General features: G+C 34.9%; 1 protein-coding gene across 1 annotated transcript in view; it reads left to right on the top strand.

Annotated features, from left to right (window-relative positions):
• LOC121428950 (centriolin-like) overlaps nucleotides 1-26800 on the top strand; it is a 49805-nt gene that overhangs the window by 16315 nt on the left and 6690 nt on the right. The window contains exons 5-7 of the mRNA XM_041625844.1: nucleotides 10364-10489; nucleotides 12185-12395; nucleotides 20438-20547. Of these exons, the coding sequence (XP_041481778.1) occupies nucleotides 10364-10489; nucleotides 12185-12395; nucleotides 20438-20547 (447 nt within the window). The remainder of the gene's footprint in view (nucleotides 1-10363; nucleotides 10490-12184; nucleotides 12396-20437; nucleotides 20548-26800) is intronic.

A 26800-nucleotide genomic window follows, 5' to 3' on the forward strand; every position in this document is an offset into this window, starting at 1 on the left:
ACATTAACATAATGTAGTACAGTCATAAGCTTTCTCTTATAAACCTTTTAAGTCACTGCAGCCCATTTTATGTTCAGTGCTACAAATAATGGAAGTTTTGTATCCGCATGTAATAATGGAAAGAGCTCTATAACAACAATTTGCAAAACTCAGAATAAACATTTAACACTGCATTTTAATGTTAAGATGCAGGTACTTCAGTTACAATCATTGGCAGTCGTAAGCTGTGTCTCATTTAAAATAAAATACTTCTTTTTGTAATACATATGTTGTAATTTAAGCAGTTTTGCAGTTTTTATCCTTTAAGTTAAAAGTAAGTATATTCTTTTTCATACTTCATGGATCAAACAGATTTTTTTTGTAGAGAATATGGGAATGAAAATTGTAGATTAATGTAAAAAAATCACAGTAACAAAATGTAGTATAGTCACCCTTTGACTAAGCTAGATGTATCTCCTATATTGTTCTCCAAAACTGAGAGTTTTGCATCTATATCTGTAGCAAGAGAAGAGCTTTTTATCAAAAAGATCCTAAACATATACAGTTGTAGTCTCTCTTTGACTATTGTAAAGCTGTGACTAATTGAAAAAAATCATTGATTTGAATTATTTCTCTTACAATATACATGAATACTAGTAATTGGCAAAGGGTTTGTTGGCAGTTTTGATAAGGGATTTTTTCTCTTGGATTTTTTAAATATTTGAAAAAATCCCAGAGGGGAATTTTCTCTACTCACTGGGAATTCCCTATGGAATATTCCTTCATAGGCCTATGTATGATAGAATTAAGTTCAGATACATGATTCCTCAAATTTATTTTTAATTGTCCACTTTTACTGGATTTTAATTACAAAATATGTGGTTAAGAACAATATTAGGGGTGAAATGTATAACATCAATATTGATGTCATTGTAAGAGTAAGGGGGGGGGATAATTACCCTTTTTTTCGAAGGAACTTTTAACAAATCAAAAAAATAAAAAAAATCTGATTTAAATCAAAAAAATCTGATTTAAATCAAATAAATCCGATTTTTTTGATTTTTTTTAAAAAAATCAAAAAAATCGCCAACCCTGAATACAGCTCTTCTAATGTTTTCTATGTTGATGAATTCATTTACGACAGTAATTTTCCATTTCAACCAATGTCAATGACTTAATTAGAATTACTGGCCCAATGCACTAATTAACATCTACGTGCATTATATCAAATATATATTCCTATGACCGATTTGTTGGCTCAGTTGGTAGAGCGTCCGTCTCACAACCGTGAGTTCGGGGGTTCAAATTCTGGCTGCGTCAGACCAAAAGACGTTAAAAGATGGGAGTTGCTGCTACCCTGTTTGACGTTCAACGATTAAAGGGATAGAGCCTCGTCGATCTTGCCCTGCTCAGCGGCTGCCGGGCCCACGATCAATTGGGCAAAGCAAATTTTCGGAGTATTTCATTTCATGTCTATTTCGAACAATAAATTATGGATTTTCATTTTTTTTTTCATTTTTTCTATGTTAGTTTATATCGAGTGTGCCTGAAAACATGAAAAATACAGCTATCCTATGGTTAGTGGTAATTAAAATACGGGTGCAATACATATATTTCGTTGTCACTGTAGTTATTGTCTCGCCTGCATAGCAGAGGGAAACTATGGGCGCCGCTTTTCCAACGGCGGCGGCGACGGCAGCGTCGTCAACATTGATATCATACAAACCAAGCAATGTCAATGCCATTATAACTTAGAAAGTATATGAACCTAGTTCATAAAACTGGGACATAAAAGTAATCAAGTATTACTGAACATCTTGCCTTAGTTTCAGCTCGCATGACTGAGGTCAATGGCATTTGCGGCCAATGAACTAAGATCTTGTAGGGGGAATACATATCAAAATCTTAACCAAGGATAAGTTTTTGAAATGTCGTCATAACCTAGAAAGTGTATGGACCTAGTTCACGAAACTTAAACATAAGGATAATCAAGTAATACTGAATATTCTGTTTGAGTTTCAGGTCACATGACCTAGGTCAAAGGTACTTAGCGTCAATGAACTTTGGCCATGTTGGGGGTATTTGTGGAATTGTCATAACTTTAAAAGTTTATGGATCCACATGTAGTTAATAAAACTTGGACATAAATGCAACCATGTAGGCCTATCCCTGTATATCCTGTGCGCATGTCAGGTCAAATGACCAAGATCAAAGGTAATGTAAGGTCAATGAACTTTGGCCATGTTAGGGATAGTTTTTAACTCCGCATCATATCTTAGAAAGTTTATGGATCTAGTTCATGAAACATAAACATATGGGTAATCAAGGATGAAGGATTGTTTTGCACAAATGTTAGGTCACTTGATCATGGTCTAAGGCAATTTTGGATCAATTTACATCATATGAATTGTTCTTACATGAATATTTTATGCAATAGCTGTTTTCAAAGTCAAAACTGCTGCTATATCACTTAATGCAGGTGAGACTGCCAGAGGCGTTCCACTTTGATTAGCTATTTATGCCAATTAAGCTAATTACACCATTAAATTGTTTAAAGTGAAATACGATATCATAAATGAATTCCTCTTCATAGAAAACTATGAAATAGCTGTATTATTCATGTTTTCGGGCATTTTTATAATATAAAATGACAAAGGAAAATATATAAGGAAAAAATATATATACAGTGCGTCCAAAAAAAAAACTATACACTTTTGAAATGGCTGCCAAATAAAAAGTATATCACTTTGGGGGAAAAGACTTATATATATGGAAAGCCAATAAAGTCATCTTTCAAATGACACCAAAATGTTGGAAAACTATTCATGTTTGAGTGAGCACTACCCACTTAAACAAAGGGTATGAAAATTAGGGTGGGCAGGAGTTAGCCTGCCAGTTTCTTTCAGTTTTTGAGAGGCGAGTCCCTTGGAACTTGCAAACTTGAGGGTGTTGTGATGAATTAATGGTCATTCATTATCAATTCAAATTGTTAGAGCAAATCTCATGAATTATCAAACTGAAATTCCATGCATGAGTGAGCGTCAATTGCAATCTTTAGTGCAGCATTTTAACTTTACAATGTGGGTCTCAGCAGTGTGTTCATTGGAGTCAGAATAGGGGTAATATTGTACTTCAGTGGGTGAAGTAAGCTGATAGTAAAATGGTCAACAGAACGTTTAGCCTCCCTCCTACAGGTCCGTCCCTCCCCCTCCTGTTGAGATTGAGACTGATTGCTATTATATGTACGAATTAAGTGCAAAGCAGACTGTCAATTTGATAATAAATTCTGAAAATGTACCTATCGATCATTCAATCAACAATCTGATAGTAACTCAACTCAATCAATGTGATCAATTAAATATTCACCTTTTCAATAAATTATCAATAAAACATTCAGCTTTTTCAATAAATTATTTCATAAATCATCATAATTAGTCAAGTTATTAATAATCATTCAATGGAAAAGAAAGATCCATCAACCATAAGTCACTTGGCATTTCAGTATTAAATCCATGAGAAACAAAGGGGTGGAGGGCGGAGGTGAGTACATGACATGTAATTTGTAAAAGAAAAGTCTTACTCTATCTCACCCCTTGCATGTAACAGGTACCATCACATTACTCTGACTCTTACAAGCACACTTGCTAAGATCCACATAATAAACTAAAAATGCTACACTGAAATTACAATTCTTGTTTACTCATGCATTACATTTCAATTTAGTTCCTCTTGAAATTTTGCTTAAGAAACCAAAACTGATCTCAATTCATCAGTAATTTAGCATAACACCCTTAACTTTGCAAGTTCCAAAGGACTCACCTAAAAAAAAAAGCTGGAAGGCTAGCAAAGGCTAGTTTCACAGGAGGGGTGAAAGGGGAAGAGAAAGAGAGGGGGGGGGGTTAAGTGTTCTGGCGACCCATTACCCATCAACGTACTTCCCCCACCTAAGTCCTATCCCTATTCTGACTTCCATGAACACATTGCTGAGATCCATTTGAAAAAGTGAAAAATTGTATTTCATGTTCACTCATGCATTAAATTTCATTTTATTAATTCTTAAAATTTGCTATAAAAACCTAAATTGATGATGATGATCATTGATTTATCAAAACACCCTCAACTTTGCAAGTTCAAAGGGACTCTCCTCTCAAAAACTGAAAGAAACTGGCAGGCCAATTCCTGCCCACCCTAATTTTCATACCCTTTGTTTAAGAGGGCAGTGCTCGCTAAAGCATGAATAGTTTTCCAAAATTTTGGTGTCATTTGAAAGATGACTTTATTGGCTTTCCATATGTGTAAGTATTTTCCCACAAAGTGATATACTTTTTATTTGGCAGCCATTTCAAAAGTGTATAGTTTTTTTTTGGACGCACTATATATATATATATATACATCACAATTGTTAATTATGTTAATTAGCGCAGTATACTGATTGCACTAAATAATTTGTTAAATGGGGAAAATAATGTCACAAAAGAATTCTTCATCATAGAAAACCATTGGATAGCCGTAATTGTTTATGTTTTCAGGCTTTCTCAATATAAAATGACAAAGGAATATATATATTGCACATATAATTATGTTAATTAGCGCATTATGCTAATCACGAAAATTACATTGGTAAAAAGGTAAAAATATTGTAATAAGTGAATTCCTAGTCATAGGAAAGCATCAGATAGTTGTACTATTCATGTTTTCGGGCATTCTTGACATAAAATGACAAAGGAATATATATGTAAAATATTGCTCATAAGATAATTAGCGCATTATGCTATTACGCTAATTAAAACAATAACATTTGTTAAACGGGAAAAATAATTTCACAAAAGAATTCCTCATAGAATAATACAATAGGATAGCTGTATTATTTATGTTTCAGGCGTTTGTAGTACTTTGACTGTCACAGTGGAATTTGAATTCCATTTACTAATTTGTGTATGCCTAAAAGTATATACATATAATAAGACATAGAATAGACCAATCAGATAATTACTTTTTGTGCCATTGGTGGTGAAAAAGATGAATGTGGTGAAAGAGATGAATGAGGTGAAGGAGGTGAATTGAGATTAGTGAGGTTTACTTTTCAAATGTGAAAGGGTCTTGTGTATAGTGTACCCAATGCCAGAGGTCAGTGAAGTTCATATGATTGTTTGTTTTTTGAGAAAGAGTTTATTTTTCCAGTATAAAAAGGTCTTGTCTATAGAGTCTTTCTAGATAGTTGAAATGCCTCATTTTATTGAGCCCAGGATAGGCTTTTGTGTTTGGAATTTTCCAGGTGTTTAAAAATGCTAATTAACTCTTGACCATGCTTCTTCCAGTTAACATGTAATGAAGTAAGCCTTTACTTGGGGCAGACACACCCAGCCATTTGTTGGAGGACATGCCGTAGGCATGGATTATTCTTAAGAAATCCAGATTTATATCTAGTTATATAAGTCATTATATATCATCAAAGTTCTCATGTTTGAGACTAGGAGAGCCTGTCAATGACAGACCATTTCATCTTGTAAGAAGCATTATTTTGAGCACCACCGGTGAGTTAAATTTTGATCTTTTGAAGGTTTTTAAAGTTAAAGATAGAAATCTTATGTAGAAGAATGCAACCATAATTTATGATACATGTAATGAATAATTTTAGTACAAAATGAATGCATGATTCTTTATGAACAAATGATATAATATTTGGTCAAACCAATATTGTCGTTTGAACTTTTGGTGAAAACTTGCTAGTAGTTTGTAGTAACACTTTTCAAGAGACTCGATATCCAAAGAGTATTATTGCACTGTATATGAAAAGAATATAGCATATAGATTCTGAAGTATTTGTGTAATAATTAGTTGTTTTACATATGGGTAATTATTCATGGAACCATATAGTAGAGAATGTTTCTCTGGATGTTATTTAATTATAGATGACACACGTAGTCTGGGGCAGGATGCTCACCCACCCCACTCATTCAATGAACAAGGTTATATTTATAATATAACCTTGTTCTCAGTTATATATCCATGTGTGGCAAAATAAGGGTGGCAATGTTTGGCTTATTTTCTCTTTTTCTTTGGGGCAAATGCTTAATTTATTTACACTGACAGTTTCCATTACACCTATTATTCATATAACTTGGCTCTTATTTAAATTTGATTCTTTAAATCATTTTTTTCTTAATTAAAAATTGAGATAAAAAAACGAAAATTTTCTTGCCATATTACTTTCCACCAATAGAGGGCGTACCCAAAAATATGCCCAAAATTCAAGTTTTTGAGCGCTCTGGTGAATACAAAAATTATTCCCAACTTACTAATGAAAAATAAATTGCAACTGTATGGAAATTAGTAATTTTGGTCACAAAAGTGATATTTTAATGGTTTTTTAAAGTGTGTGCCCTGTACAACATTGGCATGCCATAGTCCTACCTGTAGATTCCCCACAGGCAGGGTGGTAGCAGTGAACAAGTGCCCCACCCCATAACCTCAAGGTAGAAGCCTGAGTGATATTCATGGACATCAACGACGAGGATTGTTCGTCAACCTAGGCTATAGATTTCATCGAAGTATGAACTTTGAAATGACAGAGCATCAATTGGTGATGTATAGAAGTTTAGAACTGGATCCACTGAACAATTGTATGAGAGTTGACTTTAAACAATGATAGAGGGAGTGCCTCCTTTGGTTCATGAGCAGCAGGGAGTACATGTAGTTTGTAGTAGAGGGATTGACATTGAAATCTTAATGATTAAGTTGTCGAGTTTATACCTGATTAAGAGATGTAGAGATTTCACACACAGATCAATACAGGATTTGTTGTGATTGTTTTTGGTATAGTCTGATTGACATTGCGAAGCAGGAATAAGAATTTTGGAAGAATAATATGTAACTTGGAGACCAATGGAGAGTTGTGTTATTCAATTAAAGAAGTTGATTAGAGATCTTATGACATGGCTGATGTTAATATTGTTTTATTTAGATGTTCCCTTGTGACATTGAAAAATAAATCTATATATATGTTAATTAGTGCATTAGGTTGATTATGCTAATTATGCTAATTACAGCGACTGCATTGGTTAAAATGGAAAAATAATGTCATAAATGAATTCCTCGCCATAGAAAACCATAGGATAGCTGTATTATTCATTTTTCGGGCATTCTCGATATGAAATGACAAAGAAATATGTATTTTATATATACTAGCAGCAATTACCCGTGGCAGCACAGGGGGTAGGAGTCATTTTTCTTTATCAAAGTGTGGAGGGGGGAGGGGCTTACAATCTTGTATGTACAGCTAGACTGCCTATTCACACTGAAAGCCAAGTAGTTTATTGATGAAATATATTTAGACAACTGATTCATAGCAGACTTCTCTTTCAATATAGATAGGAGGTTCAATTAAGTTAAGCATCTTGGATTGAACTGGAGGATCAACTTCAATAATCATTACAGAGTGAAATCCAAATCTAACTATAAAATGGAAAAATGTATTAGAACACGGTGTATTCAGTAAGCAGTCAAGAGGCAATTATTGTGATATAGAAATGTTATGATTACATGTATTGGGTCAGAAATAAATATGTAAGTACATTGCACATGTACCTTACAATGTACATTAAACTGCGGTTGTTTGTACTTTTTAAATTAAAGGTTGCTCAATCATATATAAGTATGGTATGATGTCGAAAAGAAGTGAGAGTGAGAGAAAGGGGGGGGGGGCCGGGTGATAAAATGAGTGAGACAGTCTGTAAAATCAATCATTTTACCAATGCTTGTTTATTACGATCACACTACATTAGTGTTTTGTTAATCACACAGAAATAAAGTTTAACATATGAATTGGCGAACATAATACTAAATATAGTTCATTTGTAAATGAATTTTAGAGACATTAATTTTGTTGAATGTGTGTAGCAAAGAAAGAAAATGCCAGTGTTACCAATGTTGCGAAGAAAATCTGATTAAATTTGCCCTTGAATAAAAGGGTTAATAGCAAATCTATTAAGAAATTTTTAATTTTGGGTTTTGGAACTTAGCACTGAGTTGATTATCAGACTCAACCAAACAACTTCATCAGATGTTGGAATTTATATTTACTGCGGCATTAATCATTCAATATAAATATTATGTCTTACGTCAAAATACTAACTATGCACTGAACTGTGTGCAACAGAGCACTGGCACAGTTTCATTTTGGAGCATTGAGTAGCAGGTAGCTGAATCTGTTAAAATACAGGATTAAAAATAAAGGATGTTTTAATGAAACTGGGTAGGTAGGTCATTGGATTGACCTAATTATCAAGAAAAGGTAACCTTCTCAAAGATTCATCATGAAGGTTTTATCTCCCGATTTCACTGATGTTGACATAGATTCTAGGCCTACAAATAATATTCTCACTTCATTCTCACCTGATCAGCAAGCAGGGGACAGTGAAGTGAGAATATTGTTTGTATGTCAAAGAAATCGGGAGAAAACCTTTGTGATGAAGTTTTGCAACATGTACCGTCTGTTAACAACCGTCGCAAGAAATACACATCGCTTGTGAGTTGTGTTACGCGTTTGCGATTACTGCTGCTGCATAGAGTACAAGTGCAAGTGACACGTGTAGCGGTATCCTCAGCGGGGCATGCATGCTTTGTATTTCGCTGACCCGAGAGAGGTAAAAGGGACTGGGAACTTCGAAGCTATACTCAGGGCTGCGAAAAGGAATGCCAAAAAGTTACGAATTGTAAAAAAACTTTAAATAATGCGACCAAAATACCACAAACAACCCCCCTCATGACAATCTATGAACAATTAACCATGTTTAGAAAAAATTCCAGCTCCATTGAGTGGAAAACCACGGAGAAAAGCTGCTTCAAACAAACGGAAGGACACACAAGATTAGCCAAATTATAGTAAGGATTACACACATATATGTTAATTAGTGCATTATGCTAATTATGCTAATTGCAGCGATTAAATTGGTTAAAATGGAAAAATGATGTCATAAATGAATTCCTCGCTATAGAAAACCATAAAAGGGTTGCATTATTTACGTATTGGGAATTTTCTGGATGGACATCCACAAATACATATATATGTGTATTACACTTTTGCTAATTAGCTCATTATGCTAATTAGGCTGATTACGATAATTGCATAACTTAGATATTTAAAATATTGTTATGCATGGATTTAATGTCACAGGACCTCTTAGAAAGATGATATTATTTATGTTTTTAGTATTTCTGGTTTAAGAGAAGTAGTATATTACATATCGTACATATGCTAATTAGATGATTATGCTAATTAGGCTAATTAAAACAATTGCTCAAGGTTGCCAAGGTGGCAACCAAGCTGAATTTACTTCAATACCCATCTAGAACACGAATCAACAAAAAAATCTTGTACTTAACAACTTTTCCAGGTCTTGTACATGGCCTATGAGACCGTCTACTGGACTATTTGTTGGGATGGACTTGAGTTTTAAGCATGATATAATGTATGAGTGAGAGAGAGATAGTAAGTTGGAAAGAGATAGAAACTACAGTCCGACCTCTCTTATCCGGCCTCCCCTTATCCGGATCTCTCTATTATCCGGACGCACACTTGCTGAGATTTTTTTTTAATCTAGTACCGGTACGTGAGGAAATGAGATTTTAATCTAAATTGAATCCTATACCTATACTCACTTTGATTACATATATTTCCCAACATAGTCACCCTACACCAAACATATTTTTCATGAAAATATCTCACCCAAATCACCAAAAGAACTTTAGGAATGATAATTTCCAGTAAATCAGGGTGTAGCGCAAACATTTCATCACGTTTCTCTTTTTGCTTTGCGGGAAAAACAACACATGTCTTGCTAGCTAACTTTAGGCCTCAATACGGACAGCGCCATCTATCATGTTTGAGCCTATAGTCAGTGTAACAATGGCTGACATTGCGAAGCTGCGATACCCGCCGCGATGATCTAATTTAAAAACTTGGTTTCATCAAGTCATTCTCTTTCTTTCGAGGTATGCTCGATGTATACCTCAGTCATTTTAGCAGGTAAATTATCCAAGAGTTTTGGCCATCGATCGATTTAATTTCCATAAAAACAATGCCTATAATTTGCACTGACTCTGCAGTGAATATTGTCTTTACCGTGCGCCCACTACAATAGTGTAGCTACCACCGGTGGCCTGGGGAGGCAGTCGGCAGCGCAGCTGTGTGTATTTAATATTGTGTCTCCCAGATCCGGATAAATCCCTTATCCGGATTGGTGCTGGTCCAAACGTGTCCGGATAAGAGAGGTCGGACTGTATTGTACATATACAATTGGTATGTGGATAAATGAATGAATACATGCAAATACATGACTTGATTATTTATTCACTGATTGCCTTGAATTATTTTTGTATACAGTTAAGGCGGAAGACTGCTGAACTGACAAAAGCCTGTGAGAAACAGTATCGCCTGGAGCAGGAGCTAGCATTCCATAAGATTGATGCCAAATTTGAACCCCTTCCTGATATGGCTTTCATTGACCAGGTGATCTGAATTACTTAATAATAGCCAAGACATTACTTATTCCTATATTGCTTTCAAGTAATGGAGAATTTTAGGAAAAAACGATGGAGAAATCTTAACAGTAAATAATTTTCAATATCTGGTCTTTGTAAGTAAAAATTATTTAAAAACTTGCACTGGCAAGCCAAATTTGTAGTTACATACACAATTTGTTTAACATACCCACTATCATAAATTTCTAATTCAACATCTTACATGTATATTTCAATGATATTGACAGCATTATGTTTGATTTTCTTGATATGGTCAAATCAACTATTTGTTGGGATGGACTTGAATTTGAAGTATATCTGAATTAGAAACTTTGCCATACTCTTCTTTGTCATCAAGTCATTTCTTGAAGCAGGGTCAGCAAAATGATAGTGCTTTCTTTCTGCTAGACAAAGGCATTAGTTTTGTCTCGGCCACCAGAGGTGAAGGCGAGATTAAGGGATCCAAATGTCTGTTTGTCCGTCATAAACATTATGTCACATAACTCCGCAACCATGAATCACATTTCACCCTAACTTGGGTTGTAGATGTACTTAGGAGACCTGCATATCACGGTGCAGTCAGAGGTCACATTGTAAGGTCAAAGGTCATTTTGAGGTCAATGTTATGACACAACTCTGCAACAGTATTTCACTTTTATACCAAATTGGGTCCTACATGTGTAGTTGTAGTTAGGAGACCTGCATGTTTTTGTGTTCGGGGGTCACATGGTAAGGTCAATGTTCATTTTGAGGTTAACAAAGTTTAAGTTCAAGACTCTTATGACAAAATTCCATCCCAGTTATTTCACAATGAAATTTTGATACAATTCTGTTTAGTGGCCTTGCAAATCAATATATTTCTGGTTATTGTCGTAAGTAGGTGAGACACAAAATCCCTTATGCCTTGTTCAGGGTTCTAGTTGTTTTGGTGGTGAACCCAATCAATTGATGGATGATAACAAGCTGTATGTAAGAATACAATCAAACTTGCTTAATGTGCTGATTGAGAATCATGAAAATAGCTTCATAGCTTCACCATTGAAACAAATGACCTACAGAATCAATAAATGGTATGGAAATTAGAAATTGAAATCAGTAGCCTAGCCAAAAAATATGAGGGGGGAGACACGGCATATAGGGAATTTTTGTAAAGTTCAGAGTAAATGAATGTATAATTACAATTTTATGTTGTATTTTGAGATAATATTCAGAGAATGATGTCATTTTACCACTTTTTGCCTCTTTTTTTTGGTTTTGAATATTTTTAGGTCCATGGCCTTCTACGCCAGTGATTGAAATAGAATGCTGTAGAATACCTCTCACTGAAAAAGGTCCAATTATGTATTAAATGAATTTGATGGCCCCTGAAATTTAGAAAATTTAAGTTTCCTTTTTGAAACATCAAGGTTTGAGGTTTCCATGGCATGTGCTACAACTGTCATGGTGGATATTGGTATAAGATCTCTACTTTTTTTCTGATGTTTCTTTTCTCCATCTTTTTCTTTATTCTTTCTTCCTCCCCTTTTTCTTCATATTATTTTCATTTTTCTTTATTCCTTTTTTTTGTCCATCATTCATTATTATTTTCCTTTATCTTTGTAATTTCATCTTTCTTCTTTGTTATTCATTTTTTATCTTCCATCTCTCCTCTGTTTTTTCTCCTCTTCCGTCTTTCCAACCTCAGATGGATGGTGGTACACAGGAGAGTGCATACATTGGTCAAGCCAGTTTCAAGCGTAATGAGTTTGCATCTGATCAGTACTTGACACCCAGAGGCCAGAAGTTGAGATATCACCTCACTCCCGGGAGTGTAGAGGTGGACCCTTCTATGAAGAGACAACTCAATCAGACCCTAGATATTACTCTCGCAGACAAAGAAAAACTGATTCAAATGGGTATGGATATCTCTTTTGTGTTCCATTTGATTTTTTTTATATGAATTAATATTTTATATTAATAGGGGAGGGGGACTTTTTGAATTTGCAATGCCTGGGTAATAGGAAAAAAGGCGGTTTTGAAATTAAGGAACATTAACCCTAAAAAAACTAGGGGGGCTGATCAGCCCCCCCCCTCGACATTTTTTATGATAAATCCTCCGCGCGAAATTTTTTGACCGCGTCGCTCACTGACTTTTTACATTCAAGTCTCGCGCAACTTTTGAGACCAAATTTGCGACCCCCGGGTACGCGCTTCCGAAATTACGCAACATTTCTTAAGAGCATGCAGACCCAAAATTGCACAAAAACATGAATTTGTGTACAAATTCAATGCAAATAAGAGTTTTAGCCAAAATTCAGAAATGTATCATTTTTCCTTTTACTGATTGAAATCAGTTATTTCCATTCTATATACATGTATAGTCAAAATAAAGTCCCCGATAATTTCCATTGAAAAAATAATAAAAAACAGAAAGTCGAAAAACAAAGAAATGCATACGAAATTTTGAAAACAATAAAATACATAAAATAAATGTGATTTTGAATTTTTTTTTAGTACATTTGATCAGATTCATATAAAATGTCTGTGTACTAAAAATATTAGCATTTTAGGGGCATTATTTAGTTAATTAAAGCAAAATTTTGATTTTATGCATAAATTAGCATAATTAATTAGCAATGAGATTTTTCACAGAATTTGATCTTGTATTTTTGTAGATAATGCCATGGGTATCACGCGTGCCAAGTTTCGTTGCGATGGCACAATCGACAGTCAAGATCATAAGGGGGGGGGGCTGATTCAGCCCCCCCCCTCAGTCTCCTTAGACATCGAAATACATCTATTTAGGGTTAAGCATGACTTTCATGTATAAATCAAATGCAAATTTTCTGTATAGCCAAAATTCCTAATATTATTTACATTTTTAACTGATTGAAGTGAATAAATTTTGTTTTATATTGATCGTGACATTTCCATCTGAAAACAACAAAAAACAAGTAAAAAAAGAAATTAAAAAAATCATGAAATACATAAAACAGTTTGATACAGATCAGAATCCCAGAAAGAGTCTTTTGGATGGACATTCAAAAATGTTCTAAGAGATTCATTAATAGAGTTTACAGTCATATCCTAATTTCATGCATAAATTTATATTAAATTTGAATGATTTTGGACAATTATATATATATACTAAATAGGTTCATTATTGCTTATAGCTTACAATATAGAGTTGCAGCGGCACTCAAAAGCTCGTGAACTTGTAAGCTAGTGAACACTTTTTGCGAGAGTGATCACAAATTTCCTAGAAAGCCAGTGAACATTTTTTGCAAGAGTGATCACGAATTTCCTTGTTGACCATAGTAGATTGCGAGACAAGTGAATACCCTCTAGCGATGAATTATATATATAATTTCATAAATTACATCATAGATGGGGTGATATAGGTCATGATCATGTGATCAACAGCCAAGATCTTTGGGGGCAAAAGACAGCGTCCCCCTTCTGTACCAGTTATATATGGGTCAATCCACGTCAAATCAACCAATTTTCAGACAATTTGTCACTCGACCCCCTTCGATTTTCTTTAAACTCGCACCAAATGTTCCCCCAAGTGTCTGACGGAAAAATCTGAAATAATTTGCCTCAAGGTCAAATGGTTGCTAAGATACGGCCTCCCTTAGCAACCAATGCGTGGACAAACAACCAAGTTTTAAAAAATTTTACTATTTTTGATTGACTGCTGCAACCAAGTTTGATAAGGTAGAGTGCTTATTTTCTGGAAATTGGTAGAACTTTTTTGTCTTAACATCCACAGTATATTACGGCACGGATCTGACCAGCCGTTATTGCGCACGAGGTCGCTGAAAATGGTGTTAAGCATCCAAGTCAGTGATTTTGGGTGCACATTTGGAAGCTCATAACTTTCAAAATCAATTAGCTTAGAGCCCAATATTATGCATATTTGAAGACTATCACTTGCTCAACAGACCTACAAAAAATTGGCCCAAACATGCGCGTCGTTTTCTTGTAGGGCGCCCTCAAAGTTGGATTTTTTCTAAAAGTTGCCAAGTTCAAGGTCAGGGATCACCCCTCGTCCCATCGAGGAGCAACACCAATTTCTGTATACTGATAGACAATTACCTATATTTTCATGGGATACTTACACGCACTTGTGTGTCATATCAACACAAATGATTATTTTAAGCTGATAATTGCCAATCTTGTTCCTTTTAGGTTCTATTTCAATATCCAAATAACAAACAAAGCAAAATCTCTACCTTTTGACCTTGACATTGATCTAAAAATAGCTGAAAATGCCTTAAATTAGCATATTCACAACACCCGTGAGCTTTACAACACATTTCAGAATTGATTTTCTCACAGACTAAAAGCCTGATCATGTTGATATTTGCACTATTGGTAGTCCATAATGAGTACTTGGATGATCTATTATTAATTCATTTTTTGTACAACACAATGACCTTGAAGAGATGGCTGAAATTCACCCAAAATCTTTAATCTGCCAATATCCTATCGTTAAAGGTTGTTTACACCGACTTTCATATTATGTGTCATTTCAACACAAATGGTGATTTTAAGCTGATAATTGCAAATCATGTTCTTTTCAGGTTTTTTAATATCCAAATAATACATAAATTCACATCTTTATCTTTTGACCTTGAAATTGATCTAAAAGTAGCTGGAAATACTATTTTAAGGCATTTTCAGCTATTTTTTAGTTAAATTATAAGGTCAAAAGATATTAAGATGTGACTTTATGTATTATTTTCGGTGACCTCGTGCGCAATAACGGCTGGTCAGATCTGTGCCGTAATATACTGTGCATCTTAAGACTAAAAAGTCCTTCCAATTTCCAGAAAATAAGCACTCTACATGTACCTCATCAAACTTGGTTGCAGCAGTCAATCAAAAATAGCAAATTTTTTTAAAACTTGGTTGTTTGGCCACGCATTGGTTGTTAAGGCCGTATCTTAGCAACCATTTGACCTTGGGGCAAAATATTTCAGATTTTTCCATCAGACATTTGGGGGAACATTTGGTGCGAGTTTAAAGAAAATCGAAGGGGGTCGAGTGAGAAGCATTGGTTGATTTGACATGGATTGACCCATATACATGTCAGTGTCTGAGAACAAGGTTAGCTAGCTTCTTTCTCTTGCACCTGTCCCTTCTTCCTGTTTTCAATGTCCATGGCAACAATGCAAGGGAACAAGATTTAGGTGAAGAGATATTGGTTGCATGTTGCATTCCCTTTCTTTTTATTGAATAACACATTTCATCAGAAGATTACAAGTAAAGGGTCCTAATAACAAAATATAGTTGTTTTAAAGAGATTTTTAGGTGTCAGTTGTTGGCTAAAGTCTTTTTATATTTTAAACCATTATTTCATCTTCAAGATCCTGTTGGTAAGTCCACATGATAATGTTATAGAATGACACAGTTTGAAATTCAGATATTGTTGCTTTTCAAAGTAATTGATTTTAATTTCATGTACATGTACTTGATTTTAGACTAATTACCCATTTAAGGTCAAAGCAAGGTCACATCTAAAACAAGACCATTGGAAGGTACATTGACCTTGGTCGATCCTGGGTTTTCTTTGTTTTTAATAAAAAATGGAAGGTACGTTAATTCTGTTTGTTTAATATTACAGTGTAGTTTATGCTTGATCCCTACATGAACATGTATTTCTTTAGTGTATTTAAGGTGATTAGGGTCAATTTTAGGCCTGTCTTAAAAGATAGATAATAGGAAATTAAGTAATATAGAAACATGTTCAAGATGCGTACCGACTGAAAGTGCAATTCATGAAAATTTGTTGTTAATGTTATTCAAGGCAAATGAGAGAAACAAAAATGTCTCCTGATAGTTTGTCAATTATTTGAAAACATGTATTTTGTTTAATTTGGTTCAACAACTCAAAAATTTGAGGTTGAATATTAGACCTATTTTTCTTACGCTAATTACAATTGACGGACACACTAAAAGAAGGGAAACTTCAACATAGGGAAGTGGCAATCTTATGTCAAAAGGTATGTGATGAGACAGAAAACAGTGAAACTGATACAGTTCTCAGTACAAGTTGGGATGTATCTAAGGATACACGGACCTTCTTCAAAGGTTATGGCAAATAGACCTTGACTGGGACTCCCCTATTGACAAAGGCAGTGAATCTATGCCATGATAATCAGAGACCTTGACAAAATGGATAGCATTGAGATTACAAGATGTCTGATACCGGAGCCTTACAGGGGAAAGAGACCTCTGATATTACATTTTCTTTCAAGTCTTGTTGAACACCCGTCCAATGATGGGACATATTATGGTATCGCACTTGGTGTCCATCCATCCGTCTGTCCGTCCCTCTGTTAACATTACCTTGGAAACGCGTTTACTTCAGGTTGACTGTCAGCTACATGTAGGCTCATATAATTTTGTGTGTATGATAGAAGCATGGATCTCAGGAAGCCTGCGGTTTAAAAGGTCAAGGTCACAGTGACATGTTTTAATCTTACCTTTATGCAGTCTTTGTAAACGCGATTATTCAGTTTAAGGCCCTGTCACATCGTTCTGTGCTAGCCTTGTGGGTAACTATTTTGCTACCCGCAGGTCGCCCGCATTGACAGTATATTGCGCGCATGTTGCCCGCAGAGGCACAAGCAAGTCTGCAGCAAAGTTTTGAACATGCTCTATACTTTGTACGGGTGAGTTGCGGGTGACTGCCCGCAACTCACCCGCAGAACACCGTATTCTTTATAAAAGTGTGTTTTGATTTTATACTAAGCCCGATTATAGTTAAAACAATATTTCATGATTTGAATATAATTATGTCTCAAATGGTTGGTGTTCACAATACTGTGACCAATTATGTAAAAGTGTATGCAGATGATTTTGTTTTAAAAAATAAACTTGTCAAAAGAACCAATACTTACTTTAATGGAGAGATGAATGATAATGATAATCAAAGTTTTAAATCCTGCCGATATTTTCTGATTCATCTTTGTCGGGATTTAGAATTTCGTTGGTCTCTGTCACATGGGCCGTTGCTAAAGGGGGGGGGGTGCGACACCCACACCCCCCACACACACTAATTTGGATGTCGTCGATAAATCAGCGCTGCCTTTGGGAAAATGATTTTTGTATCGCCCTCCAGAAGTGAAAGCGAGACTTAGGGATCCAAATGTCGTCCGTCCGTCACAAATCTTATGACACCTAACTCCGCAACCGTAACTCACTTTTTCAACAAAACTTGGGTGGTAGATGTATTAAGCGACCTGCATGTTATTCTGCAGTCGGAGGTCACATGGCAAGGTCAAAGGTCATTTTCAAAGAGAAAAGAAGAAAGGAAAAAGAAAAGAAATGAAGGAAGGAAGGAAGAAAGAAAGAAAGAAAGAAAGGAAGGAAGGAAGAAAGAAAGAAAGGGACAAAGAGGAAGAGGAAATTAAACCAATGGAAGGAGAAAAATCTAATATAGGAGGAATGGGGTAGACAATGTTTTGATTAGGTACATGTAAACCTGTGGAGGAAAAATGACAAACTGTCGGGTCACGCAGGGCTGTTCCAACTGCTCTATGAACCTTGTTCTTTTTTGGTCTTTGAGCTCCATTATCTTTGTCGGTATTGCAAACTATTACCGTTAAGTTACAATTCTTTTTTGCATTGCGATCGCAGAGAGCTCTCTGTAGGCTACCGACAATGATCCCTGTTTAAGGTCTAAATCTCAAAATTTTCAGCTAGCGCTTTGCACTTGCATTACGATATGCAGATTGTTAAATTGAATATGCAAATATGAGTTTGTTCTTTATACAAAAACATGCAAAAATGTTAGGTTTTCAAGTCAAAATATCAAGAGTTACTCGTACTTCTGTACCGACAGTAAACCATTTTCTTTCATGTTGGAAAGTGCTTAAAATGTTCCCTTTCTGATCAGTAAATCAAAATTTCAGCTCACGCTTGTATTGTGTTTATGGAGATACAGAGCTTGTTCATTTACAGATGCATGAACTGAATTTGTTTAATGTAAAAACATGTAAAAAATAAATTTTCAAGGCAAAATATCTAATTTTTTTAGCTCGCTTCGCGCTCGCATTTTGTTTGAGACACACAGTTTGTTTAATTAGATGCAGAAACTGAGTTTGTTTTAATGTAAAGACATAAAAAATGTTTAATTTTCAAGTAAAAATTACCACAATTTTTAGCTCATTCAGTGATACCCTTCCTCTTCATGATTACCAGGAAAAATGTATGGAATGTCCAATTTCAAATTCAAGTTTGATGAGATAACCATCATGTTCATGATTGCAAAGAGTTTTGAAAATGTCAAATTTATAGGTTGTAAAATTACAAAAAATAATCATTTCACGCTTGCAACAGGTGCATAGTTCTATGCAGAAATTCTTCATGGTTACACAAAAGTTCTGCTTATAGTTCTTGTTCTGAAGAAGACGTCAGCTTGCACTTCGCGCTTGCATGATGTTTATTGAAATACACAGCTTGTCCAATTAGGTCTACAGATCGGAATCCGAATACGTGTAGAAAAAGTTTAAGTTTTCAACTCAAAATAATATAAATTTTCAGCTCACACTTCGCGCTCGCATTATTCGTTGATACCCTTTCTTTTGATGATTATAAAAGTGCATCAAATTTCCGATTTCAAGTCTAAATCTAGAAATAAAAATGCCATCTTGTGATTTGCGCTCGCACTACTTCATTTCTTGATTTGATACACATCGTGTTCATTATTGCAAAAGAGTATTTAGAATTTTCAGGTTTTAAAATACGAAAAGTTAGGTCGTGCTTGCAAAAGTTATTTAGTACACCTTCTTCATGGTTCATTCAACTCGCTTATTTACTGTCTTCTTTATTTAAAAAAATACTTAATCATTTCAGTTTTCAGCTCAGATCGATATTTGTGTTTTTTTCCAGCTCGCACTTCGGACTCGCTCTAATTGATCAGTGCGAAATGTATTCTATTAATGAGTCACTGCATTTATTGCATTATTGTTGAATTATTAATGCATATTATTCATAATTAGTGTTTATAATGTCAAAATTTCAGATCGTATATCCTCTTCGTGATCACAATCAAGTATTCAGGTCGAAATAAAAAAAATTCAGCTCGCGCTCGCATGGTCATTTATATTAAGGCCAAATGAAATACACTGTTTTGTTTCTAACAACGAAAGTTTATTTAGGACTAATCGCTAAGATTTGGGCGTCCTTAACGGGGGAAATATGAATGAAATATTTTTCCCCTTATATTGATAACTTGAGCTGAATCTGTCCCTTGGTATGACGAAAGAAAATGTGACTGATAATGAAGAACTGACCATGACTCATGATCGTGGGACATCGGGAATGGGTACTGATATTTATGTCGGTAATCAGCAGAGTGTCCACCCCCTTCCATCACCCCACTGTGGACTCCGAGTCGTTGACCTCATGGTCGCTATATCAATTTGATTGTCAAAGGCGTGTTTACTCATGAGAAATGATGATTACTCAAAGCTTGCACCTTGCACACATTTTATATGCAGGTAACGCGCAGATTGGTGGTAAATACATGTAACACGCAGGTTGGCAGTAGATAACATACAGGGCATGAATGTGGCCCGCAACTTACACGGAAGATCGCACATGCCTCGCCTGTAAATCACACGCAAAGAACGCAAGTCGACAGTAGATTGCACGCGTCGTGCATGCAGAGCTTGTGAAAGTTTTTGTTTGCCTGCAGAAATTTTGTTGCGTGCTGGAAAATAGTTACCAGCAAGTCGCCCGCAAGGCTTGCATGGTACGATGTGACAAGGCCTGTAACATAAAGGCTCATATAATTTGGTGTGTATGATACTAGCATGGATTGATTTTGAGGTCCAAAGGTCAAGGTCACAGTGACATATTTTATCTTACACTTCTGCAGTCCTAGTAAACGTGATAACTTCACTTGTTATTTTACATGTACTTACATTGTATTTAAACTATATAGCTGAAGAACGTCTTGAGAAATTACACAAGCAACTGGCTGATGCTGATGATGAAATCATACTAGCAAACAACAAGTTACGGGAAGCAGAAAGCAGAATGGAGAAAACCCCTGTAAGTTATCCAATTGTAAGCTGGACATTTTCTTAGCATTATGATTGGTATGTGAAGTCAGTGATCAAAATATTGTTATTCAGTCAATCTCTTCTGTCTTAATTAGTGTAAAGACTTATGGCTTGGTCCCACTGCACTTAAGGATGCAGAGAGAATGTAAAATGGAAAAGAATCTTGCCATCCGTTGGAAAACGTTATATCACTGTTGCATACTCTTTGCAAACAGTTTCATACACTCTGTATCCATTAAGGCCCCCATTCAACAGAAGGGAGAACTTTGAAGGACCTTTGAAAGACCAAAAACTGACAAGGTACTTACAGCAGTCTCCAAGATCGCTGAAATTTGTCATCTCTGTGGAATGGCTCAGAAAGACCCCTTAATGAACTGATGGATATTTCTTATCTGTTCTTAGACAAGTCCTATATAGAACTTTCAATGGTCGTTCAGTGATCTTTCAGAATTCTCTCCATGGACTTTGCCTGGTCTTTCAGTGATCTTTCACTGAGACCTTTCAATGATCTATCATCAGTCTTACAGTGATCTCCATAAAAATCTTGAGAGACTGTCAAAAGATCGTGCAAAGAAAGTTCATTGAAAGACTGTTTTGAACCGTTTCAAAAAGTTATGGTGATAATGGAGACCACGTAGACCACTGAAAGAGCCGTCAGGAATTGTGAAACACCTTAGAGATCTTTGAAAGTTTGTTGAAAGATCAAGCAAGGCTCATGGTGTTACAGCAGTCTTTCAGAGGTCTTGTTTTCTGTGGAATGGGGACTTGAGCATCCATTCCTGTGATTTCATTGTTCGCCCATTTTGTCCATTGTCTTGAGCAGATAAAAACGGATTTAGCCACCCCAAACCTTTGCTTGTTCGCTCTATGGCCTATGGTCGGTCAGTGGGACCAGGCCTTTAGGGGGAATGTTTCGATGGTTACAGAAACTGGCATGGATGTTATTACATATACTCAGAAAATTGTCTATGGCTGTGAGGATGATCCCATGATGTTACATATAGGAATTTGCAGCCATGCACATCATAGGTTCTTTCTTGCAATATATAGCTGGGTAGATTTTTGTGAATATACTAATCTTACAATAAGTAGACAGTTGTTCCGTCTTTACATTTTAGTTCTATATTTCCTTACTAGTGACCAGGTACATACATGTACAAGTAGTCCAGGGGCCCGTTGCAGAAAGAGTTGCAATCCATTGCAACTCTAAAAATCATGCGCAACTTGATTCTCAACCAATCAACAGCATGCATTTGGGACATGCGATAGCTTTTTTGGCTTGCGTTTAAACGCAACTCTTTCTGCAACGGGCCCCAGGCTAGGCCCGGGATAGAAATTGGACCGAACATTGCTTTTTAGATACAAGTAATCCAATGTTTTTATTTCTGGTTTCTTGTCAATAAGCCAGTTCGTAGTTCCTTTCTGCGCATGATCAAAAGATTCTAAGCTTGATCAGAGGAAGGTCATTTGTACTTAAGTGACATGGAGGTTTAAGATCTAATGAGATAAGCACCAACTTTGATGTCTTGATCATGCTTACATTCTTTTGAATTGCGGTTTTCATTTACATCAACAACAAAAATGCGTCCACGAACGACTGGTATTCACAGTTTGCCAAGTATACATTGTACAACATGCTATGATATGCATTCCAATAGGAATGCAACAGATACCCTCATAAAGTGTTCATTGGTGTGCTATTCTAGTCACCTGGTCTATTCAATTTCTTCATCCTGCTATGTAAGGCAAGTTTACGAAATATCTTGCTTTAAAATCTGCATATCATAATGAAAGAAATGAAAGGTCATTTGATCAAAATTGTCCCTGAAGTAACTACAAACTGGTCTATTCGAGGGTGCTGATTCTGAATCATGCCTATTGAGTAACCTTGAGCATTTTCCACAAACAAATTACCTTTGGAAATCCTAAAATTGCCAATACAATGACTATAAAGTGACTGTAATTGGGTTGAAAAGTGAAATAAACATGATTTTGATAAAATATTTATTTTCTTGGTATTCAAAATGGCTGCCATAGATCCTCTATACTCTATAATGTACATGTAGAATATAAATTGGGAAAAATAATTTTCAAAACAGGGCATTTTAGTGTTTGTGATCTACATGTATGGTTGAACTGCTGTCTGAAAACATGATTATAATATTAACAAAATATATGTATTTGCTGGTGAAATATGACCAAGTATGTATACTATACATATATTTTGATATTCAAAGTGTCTGCCATTGACCTAATTTTATGTACATTGTAAGAGGAGACAAAAGTTTGCTCAACTATAAAATGCCTAGATACAGTCAGTAGGAAGGTCCTCAAAAAGTAGTTTTTTTTTCATCCAATTGATATTGATGACGAGAGATGTTATACATATTTAATGACCTTGATGCGAACCAAAACACATCTTTATTTCTGCCATTGCTGCTCTGAATACACTGTACACATCAAATTTTATGATTTTGGTATCATTGTATTGTATGAGTGAGTACATCCACCTTTGCTGAGGAAGTGATAGTTTGCCTTGTCACCTAAAATCAAGAGGTGATTACATGCTTTATATTCCGCATTGGGAACCACTGCAAATAAAGAAACTGATATCAATGTCTCTATAAAAACAACTTTGATTAAATAAAAAAAAATCAAGGTTTCTTTTGAAAAGAAAATCCATACTTGTACATGTACATGTATTTAATGCTAGTGTGTATGTAAACTATGCACTGAGATCTTGCTCCAGCAAGGTTTATTGAGACCTCAAAAGGGAATTTTACCATCACAATAAAAGTATTGAGCAGCAATGCACTTATATTTTGCACAAAGTTTTACTGCTTGTGCATATTGCGTGCATGCATCTATATCAATCATCACTGCAGGTGAATGATGTAACAAAAATATTGAGTGATAATGGCCTCTTCATTTTGCACTTACCCAAATAATTCATAACACATTATGACCCTGTAGGATGAAAAGATCAGTGAAAAGATAGTTCCATCGCTGCGAGTGATGAATTATAAACATACCTAAAAAAATCTACTAGTATACACCTTGTAGCTCCAGTTATAATTCATTAAGTACTAAAGAGATGATGTCACAAACAAGTTTTTATTTTGCATATCAGCTTTTATAATGCTATACCTAGACTGATCCATGCATACATGTATATGATGTCATAAAGGCCCCCATGGACAGATTCCCACCAAACATAGGTTGTCGAGGTATTTCATAATGCTCGACCGAAATATGGTATCAGAAATTTTGAAATAACCCCCAGATAGAGAAAATTTATGTTTTCACACTTCGGTGCTCTATTTTCAACACCTTAAAATACAGGATGTTTTCCAGAAACTTTTCTTAAAGGATAAGTCCACCCCAGTTGATTTGAAGAAAAAGAAAAATCCACAAGCATAACACTGAAAATTTAATCAAAATCGGATGTAAAATAAGAAAGTTATGACATTTTCATGTTTTGCTTGATTTCACAAAACAGTTATATGCACATCCTGGTCGGTATGCAAATGAGGGAACTGATGACATCACTCACTGTTTCTTCTGTATTTTATTATATGAAATATAATATACTAATTTTCTCATTTTTCTATGAAACAAATTTTTATTCCTCCCTGAACATGTGGTATTACCATTGTTATAGCATTTTATGGTTCAGTTAAGTTGGTCATTAATGTAAAAAAAAACAAAAGGAATAGTAGTGATGTACATCATCGACTCTATCATTTGCATGTCACCGAGTTGTGAATAGAACTTTTTTTGAAAAATAAGCAAAACTTTCTCATCTTACATCTGATTTTGATGATTTTTTTTGCATTATGCTTGTTCGATTTTTCTGTTTTGATCGAAATCAACATTTTTCTGAGTTGGGCTCGACCTTTAAATCAGTCTTGCCTATATACAAAAAAATGATTAAATCTTTATACAGAAATTGTCATCCCGTATCACTACTGTTGGTCTTCGATAAATTATTTGAAAACTATTATGTACATATGAAAATATATGTCAACACAATATTTAAAAAAATAGAAAATTCTGTTTTATTTTTTGGCATTCTACATTTATCTCCTGAATTGCATTTATTAATTGGATTGATGCAGCTTTGGAAAATAAGTAAATATTGGTCTATTAATTTTTCTGGATATGTCCAAAGCATGTGACTCAATTTTGTTGTGGAAGTTTCAGTTTTATGGATTTAGAGGAATTTCTTTAGCAAGATACAAATTTATGTAGCATCTATAAAAAGGGAATGTATAGATGATATTAAATCTTGATTTTTTTAATGATTTATGCAGGTGTTATACAAGGAAGTACATGTATTTTTCTGAAAACATACCTGTATGAGAGTGTTTTTTTTTATAGACATTGACTTACTGTTCAAACATGTACACTGTAAGTACGCTGTACAAATCTTTTGTGTTACGATTTATATTAACAACATGCAATATGTAAGCCTAAAATTTTGTCCAATCATATATAATTACTTCTGAGAACCGTTGCATAAAACTTTTTACGTGAGAGAACTTAGGTGGTCTTGAGTTTTTGCCCTGTGTTAAAGTCAATGGCGTAAATCAGACTAACCTTAGTTTTCAGTTTGTATCAGAGTTTTCTCAGGTAAAAATATTCATCCAACAGGCCCTTGAACTACCAAAATAAGAGCTACATGGCGTGTGTGACCTAATTATGACAAATATGGACTTTGATTAGTAATAAATCTAATTATTTTATAGAGATTTAGTATTTAAAGGTTATAAACATTAAAATGTTTAGTCCGCTATCATTTTGAAATACTTTTTGTTGTCTCCAATTTGCAAATTCAAGGTCAGAGATCAAACGAAGTGGGTCACATGTGTGACTTCATACAGAAGCATGATTATGAAAGTTTAATTTCATTTTTAAATTCCTGTGAATTTCAAAATGGAATTAAACTTTCAAAATCATCATACATGTAATTAGTTATAACAATAACATGTTAATTCTAAAAAAAAACTTATGATATTCATGCAAGAAAAAGGAAACTTTCTGAATGAATCTGTGATGTTACATTGTATACTGTACATCATGTTTTAAATACCACATTTCTTAGAGTGACAATTGATGAAAATCTTTCTTGGGCTCCTCACATTAATATTATCCTGCAGAAGATGTTGCGCGAAAAAGACACTTTATTCCTTTGAAAATATTGCTTTTAAAAACATCATTATGATATTCTTCCTCATCTGTCATTGTACTAATTGAATTTATTAATTTTGACAAAACTCTTCTACATACAATGACAAATTCTCCATTCGAGAACTTCCTCTAAACCTATTTTTAGTTTACATGTACATAAAACACTATAATTTCAGATACATCTACATAAAGTGCAAGTTTTATAACTTACATGTATTAGTTGACATTTTTATACGCCCTTCCTACAGGACGTATTATGGTATCATGCTCGGTGACCGTCCGTCTGTTAATTTGACCTTGTAAGCGCGATAACTTCAGTTTAACCTACATGTAACGCAAGCTCATGTTATTTTGTGTATATAATACCGGCATGGATCCCAGGAAGCATATTGATTTTGAGGGTAAAAAATCAAAGGTCAAGGTGGCACATACATGTACATGTTTTCATCGTACCCTTCTGCAGTCCTTGTAAACGCGATTACTTCAGCTCAACTTCATCTAGGCTCGTAATTTGGTGTGTATATGTATGATACGAGCATGGACCCCAGGAAGCCTTATCGATTTTGAGGTCAAAAGTCAAGGTCACAGTGAGATTTTTTCATCTTACTCTTCTGCAGTCCTTGTAAACGCAAAACTTCAGTTTAACCTAACCTAGGGTCATATAATTTGGTGTGTATGATACACGTACTTGCATAGATCCTATGAATTGTTTTTATTTTGAGGTCAGAAGGTCAAGGTGAAGTCGCCAACTTTCACTTTTCTTGCTTGACCAATAACTCAATTTTCTGCATTACAGGCGGGCATATTATGTTCTCGCCTAATGATAAGTTCAAAATGACCAAAGATGTCTATCCACATTTAATGCTAATGATTTGAACTTCAGTGATGTAACTTTTCCGGAAATTGCCGGATTTCCGGTATTTTCATGAAATCTCAACTTTTCCGGTTTTCCCTCCCTCGAAAGTTGCCGGAAAACCCGGCCCCTTCGAAATTTCACGATCGGCACGTTCTAAAAAAGACGATCGATCGCCAATGTGTTTTGTACATGTGCT

This window comes from Lytechinus variegatus, chromosome 15 (genome assembly GCF_018143015.1).
Source record: "Lytechinus variegatus isolate NC3 chromosome 15, Lvar_3.0, whole genome shotgun sequence".
NCBI lineage: Eukaryota > Metazoa > Echinodermata > Echinoidea > Temnopleuroida > Toxopneustidae > Lytechinus > Lytechinus variegatus.